This window comes from Propithecus coquereli, unplaced genomic scaffold, assembly GCF_000956105.1.
Source record: "Propithecus coquereli isolate 6110/MARCELLA unplaced genomic scaffold, Pcoq_1.0 Scaffold160, whole genome shotgun sequence".
NCBI lineage: Eukaryota > Metazoa > Chordata > Mammalia > Primates > Indriidae > Propithecus > Propithecus coquereli.
Genome location: NW_012140525.1, coordinates 2,807,720 through 2,814,411, shown reverse-complemented (window position 1 = coordinate 2,814,411; position 6,692 = coordinate 2,807,720). Strand labels below are relative to the sequence as shown.

The window sequence follows — 6,692 nt, the reverse complement described above, 5'->3', positions numbered from 1 at the left end:
ATGGCTTTCTAATTTGCTTTTAAAGTTTTTGATTATCATTCTGGTTAAATGAATGACTATTATTTTATAGTAACTTATGATTGCATTTTGATCAAATGTTTTGAGCCTTTTTATATCTTTAAGAAACTTCCCCCAAACCAAATCCTAAATTAAGTACTTTTAACGTAGAATTGACTTTGAAATTTTCCAATTGGGCCCCTGGAAGGCCTCAAAGGATATATCTCTCATCTTATAGAGATATTAAATGATTAGGCTTATTTGATGAATTGTATAAGAAACATTTTCAAAAAATAAATGATACTATGTCTTCTTTTAGTTGCATTTATGGATATATTGTCAATATAAATGTTTCAAAAATTATATAAATTCATAGAAAATCTAATATGTTATTAGTCATAATTCTGGTTATTATCTTAACATGCTATATAATAGAAATAACCAAATTTCCTTGTCAATTGTAAACTTTCGTCAGATTTTTAACCATCGCTAGTGGTCAATCTATGCACCTGACTGAAGAAATGCTTTCCTCTGCTCAGTTATAGGGAGAATTTCTAACTTACTACCAAGCACTTATTAATGCTCTAAAAACCACCACAAGGTTGTGGAATCCTTTTATAGTGCCCAATCTGGGTACTGACTCCTGCATCCACATATCCCACCTAAAAAAGACACCTGCAGAAGTCTGGACTTCCACCCCAGTGTCTGACACTGAGCTCAAGTTGACTGAAGCTCAATGACAAGATGAAAAGGTGCCAACAGCTGAGGTGGACTGCATCCCCGCGAGACTCCGGACAAGGCCTGTATCCAGATGAATGCTTATACTTACCTTACAGTGGTAATTGCTTTAGGAGTCTTCATAATTGTTACTATTCTATGTAAAATAGGATACTTACTTTCACCTTGTTTATTGTAAACTAATATGTCCGGCCCTTATGCACACTTTATAATTTTTTTAATTATTACAACTTTAGGAATCTTGTGTATACCAGACATCTTATGTCAAGCTAAGGTGATTCCATGTATTCCTATATTTAAGCATCTGTAAACCTCCCTTGTCTACCCATATTCGAGCCACTTTTCTACCATTAAGCCTTAAAACTTTCTCTCTAAAACACATGACGCTCAATCCAAAAAATATTGTCACTTCTCATCAGCCAGGTACTTTACTACCTTAAAGAAAACCCCAAAGTTTAGTTAGTAACTCTCAGAAGTTCATATGGGACTCCATGCCTCAAGGTTTCTCCCTTGGTTCAATTTCTTACATAATTTAAATGGCCATCCTCTCTCCATTTTTCATGATCACAACTATATTGACCTTTTTTCATTCTTAGTCAAGCTCTTGCAGGTTTGGAAAGATAATTCACTAATTAATCTTTCCCAAAGTGTGGCAGATGGAGATAATCTCTCAGAATGTTGGATTTGTCGCCAAATTCCAAGGACCATCTAAGATCATTATATACCACTCATTGTATCAGGGATCAATTTCTCTGACACACCAAATGTTACCATATATTTACATCTCCCCCCTCTGAATGTTACTTTTCATATTCACCACCTAAAGTGAGATCCTGCTTCTATCCCCTGCTTAATAATGTCACCCCCACTGGGTCTAGCTATCCCCAAACCAGTCACAGATGAATTTTTCTAACTTAGATAAAAAACATATTATGGTTCTCACCTTTTCCAAACCATCATCCTCTCAGATTCCCCGCCTCCCACCCTCACTGCTATATCTGGTGACTGACTGTCCAAAACAGAAAAACCAAAGTAAATTATGCCAGCAACTCCCATTTGTTAAATATGAGGCCTCCATGGGTTTCTAGAAAGCCTAGAATAAAACTGATACATTGCTCACTGGCGTTTGAAACACCTTACCCATAAATCAACAGCTAAATAGACACACCATTGGGGGTATAACTTGTGCCCGTAGGAGACACATTTTTGTGTGTGGCATCGGGTCTAACCTGCCAACCCACAATTGGGCACAAAGGTGTATAAATGCTAGCAAATCGAAGGGCTTTGCCTTCTTGATCATTATGTTGCCCCTTTCTCTAATCACCTCAATTATAAAAATGATCCCACTTTTCACTTCCATAAGGCCAAAAGAGAGTTACCAAGAGGCTATCAAGACACCTGGTGGCAGAGCCTCTTAGGTATAGTTGTTCTGAGGTATGGAGAATACACTAACAAAGATAAGAAATTTGTCAGTCACAGTAGGTCAAATTGCTGAAAACATCATGAAAAGCATCACACCCCAAGAAAGGTCCCTAAACTCCCTGGATCGAGTACTATTAGATAACAGAATTGCATTAGACTTCTTCCTTGCCAAACAAGAGGTCTGCACAATAGCCCATACCACTTGTTGTATTTATGTCAACACCTCAGGAGAAGTAGAGACCCATCTAGACAAGATTATCCAATAGGCCAAATGGTTACAAGAAGTACAAAGTACTGATATTCTCAGTGACCTATTTAGTTACCTTTCCATGCATCTGGGACATTTCCTCCCATCTTACTCTTCAAACCCTTGTCGTAATCATTGTCTCTATCTTCTCTTCCTGTCAGTTAAGATACTTATGATATGCATGACCAACTGCTGTAAGTCTGCTGTTAAAACCAACATCATAGTAGCACAACTTACAGAGCTGACAGATAAGATAAACTTGTAGTAATTCCTTGTTAGCTAAAAATAAATGTTACCCTAAAGCCTTATAAGCTACACCAATTCTCTACCTGTTTACCTGAACTAATGAATGCCTGTCTACCCCTTCCTTTGCATGGCCTGAGTTAGTTACTCAGTTGGCTATAAGCCTCCATGCCACATGAGTCCCACTGGGGGACTTGTTGGACCCAGGGCAGGTAACCATACCACCTAGGCACCAATATGGAACATGACATAAATTGGTCGTCATAAATTGGTTGTTTATAGCAGGTTTCAACCCAAAGGAGGTATGTTAAAATATACTCCCAGCTGACACACAAATCAGACTCCCTGTGGCTAAAATGAGGCATATCGGAAATGGAATCAAGTGGCCATAGCAGGGAGAGGGGTTGGTCACATACCCCTGTATTACTAACTACCATAAAGTCTTCTTTCCTGTAACTGAGCAGAAACTAGCCCTTAAAAATCTGTCAAAACAGGCCGGGTGTGGTGGCTCACGCCTGTAATCCTAGCACTCTGGGAGGCCGAGGCGGGTCGATCGCTCAAGGTCAGGAGTTCGAGACCAGCAAAAGCGAGACCACGTCTCTACTAAAAATAGAAAGAAATTATCTGGACAGCTAAAAATGTATATATACAGAAAAAATTAGCCGGGCATGGTGGCGCATGCCTGTAGTCCCAGCTGCTCGGGAGGCTGAGGCAGAAGGATCTCTTGAGCCCAGGATTTTGAGGTTGCTGTGAGCTAGGCTGACGCCACGGCACTCACTCTAGCCAGGGCAACAGAGTGAGACTCTGTCTGAAAAAAAAAAAAGAAAAAACTGTCAAAACAGCTACAACTGGGAGTTTCCCAACTGACCCCAGTAGGTCACCCAACACATGCTGACTGGACCCCTCAACCCACCTCCTGCCTGTGGTCCCACCAGCAACTCCAAATGGACAGGAGAGACCTTGCAGACATTCTTTCCTGATAAAACAGCCACAGACCTGAAGCCAGTTGTAGCTGGCTTACAGAGACTGCACAAAACGTCTTTATGCCCTATAGTTCACCTTTTGACAGAAAGAACCAAATTCCACCTCATTTTAATGTTAAAACTCCACCCTAAAATGAACATAAAATGTATGTTACATATATGTTTGCCCACTGATCACAATCTTCCCTCATAAATATACATAGATTTTCCCAAACCAGCTAAATATGCAGGCAAGACAGACCCTAAAAGATATAAATGTCAGCTTTCCATCTCCCCTCTTCAGAACATGTGTTTTTTGGTTTCCCCAGAGGGTACATTCCCTGATCTGTAGATTATCTCTCTAAAAATAAAGTTTTCTCCTTTTCCTTCCTCCATAGATCTCATGGTCATTTGTTAACAATAATTTAATAAAAAGATAAACACTTAGTGAATAGAAATAAGTAAAAACAAATTCTGATTTTATACAACATATCCATTCATTGTAGGAAGAATTAAACTAATATAACAAAAAGCATCCATATATTATTATATTATATTAATTAATCAAAGATCTATCAAAGCACTAGGGAGGGAGAAACTCATTTTCCTAGGAACATAAGATTTGATTTGACAAAAAGTTCTACTAAGTAATTTGGAAAAAAATCTGTATGTGAGAAACACAATTCTATAAGCAACATTGTTTGTTTTTTTTTAACTCCCCAATGTAGACCTTGTTTCTCACCTAGAGAAACAAAGATTTCTCCATTTTATATTGAGATAAGATATTTTCTATGTAATGGAAATGTTTGTGGAAATATTTCTTAACTTCTAGAGCTCTCTTCTAAGACAATTAAACATACTAAAGAGACAATGTTGATACCTATATGTCATCTCATTAAATGCCTTATTTATTTCTGCAGGGGGAAAATAAACACAAAATAAAATAAACGTAAAATTGAAAGAAAAGAAAAAAATAACTGGTACCAGTCTCTGACATTAGCCAAGTTCTTGGCTACACCACTTAGGTGGGGCAGGTCCTATTTTTCATTATCTGTAAAATGAATAGGTTAATTAAAAGACTTCAGAAGTCCCACCAAGATTTAAGTTGAACATTTTATGATTATTTTCTTAAGTTCACTATTAGAAAATTGCACAGGTTGATTTCATTGGCTTGTTCATATATAATATTTTACTTTACCCAAAGAGCAGCAGGCAAATTCTTGATAGTTATTTCAACTTCTGTATTTTTAAGTCTGCTGTAAAGGAATTGAGGTTGTTTCTGTTTCTCAGCCTTTATCTTTTCCGTACCTATATGTTAACAAGTAAAAGAATCTTATGACATATTCAAATAACTAAAACACATACATAAAACATACTTACACATCCTAATGAACTCAGTCCTGGAATGGCAAGTGAGCTATTTCTGAACAAGCTAAAGTCAATCTGATTAATTAAAAAACACATTCTTCTCAAAGAGTGCTGTCTTAAAGAATATTCTGTGATAATGAAAATTTTTGATATTTGTGCTTTTGAATACTGTAGCCACTAGCTACATGTGGCTATTAAATACTTGAAATGTAGCTCGTATGACTGATTATATGAATTTTTAATTTAATTTAATTTAAAAATTAAATAGCCATACTTGGCAAGTAGCTATCATATTTCCCATAAAGTATGAAAGAATAAGCTTTAATGTTACTAAAAAATATTTTGTGCCAATGAAATGTACTATAATTAGGAGAGTATTAGATTTCTCTGAATTTATATGTATTTTTCGGTGTTTCCAAAAGAATTTTAATCATTATTTTATCTCACAACAATTCTATGAGGTAATTCATACATTAAATGATGCTAGGTAAGTAGTTTAAATATGCTTCATTATTTAAGACAACTTATGAACTCTAGCTATAAATCATTTAATTTTTTTTTCAGAATTTATTTTTTTATTTCAGGATATTATGGGGGTAAAAACATTTTGGATACATGTAATGCATTTGCCTCGCCCAAGCCAGGGCTACAAGCATGCCCTTCCCCCATACAGTGTGCTCTGCCTCCATTAGTTGTGAATTTACCCATCCCCAACCCCCCCACCTGACCAGCACCCAATGAATATTACTTCCACGTGAGCACCTTAGTGTTGATCTGTTAGTACCAATTTGATGGTGAGTACATATGGTGCTTGTTTTTCCATTCTCGTGATACCTCACTTCGGAGGATGGGCTCAAGCTCTATCCAGGATAATATAAGAGGTGCTAGATCACCATTGTTTTTGTAGTTTAGTAGCATTCCATGGTATACACATACCACATTTTATTAATGTACTCATGTATTGATGGGCACTTGGGTTGTTTCTACATCTTTGCAATTGTGAATTGCTCTGCCATAAACATTCGAGTGCAGATGTCCTTATTATGGAATGTCTTTTTTTCCATTAGGTAGATGCCTAGCAAATTTTTTATTATTATTTTAATTAGACTTTCCTTATTCAGTAAGGGTCTCTACGCATGCTCAAACAAAGCAATGCACATCAAACGACAGATGTAGATAATTCCACATGAAAGTGCTTTCTAAATTTTTAAATATTGTGCATTATAAAACACTTTGTGTCTTGAAGTCATTGTAATTTAAAAAAATTGAATCTCAAATTTAATAACTAACACGACCACCTTATCCTCCCCTTTTAAGAAACTTCAGTAGATGATCTGAAGAAACAGAATAGCCTTTCTGGGAGAAAGGGCTATTTCACATTATAAAGACAAAGGATCATGTGCTTCATGAAAAGGACTTTATCTCCTTGTGGAATGATCCGGAACAACAACCAAGTGCACCCTCACTGGGTCCACCTGGAGATGACAATACTCACAACAACTCAGCACACATCGCACACTTATTGCCATGTGTCTTCCCATCAGGACCAAGAACAGGATCATTTTCCCGTGTGCATGCAAGTCTTCCATTATTGACATAGGGCCGAAAAGCACTGCATACATCCTGAAGGACAGAGAAAGGAACTTGGCATTCACATGCTAACTGTCAGGCTTACAACACTGTTGTCAGAAGTTTTATAGAACTTAGTGCCTCTG

The 6,692-nt window shown here is 36.9% G+C and overlaps 1 protein-coding gene across 1 annotated transcript in view; it reads right to left on the bottom strand.

Moving 5' to 3' along the window:
- The window catches only part of SLCO6A1 (solute carrier organic anion transporter family, member 6A1), a 160,214-nt gene that overhangs the window by 80,450 nt on the left and 73,072 nt on the right, over positions 1-6,692 (bottom strand). The window contains exon 6 of the mRNA XM_012641056.1: positions 4,808-4,917. Within this exon, the coding sequence (XP_012496510.1) occupies positions 4,808-4,917 (110 nt within the window). The remainder of the gene's footprint in view (positions 1-4,807; positions 4,918-6,692) is intronic.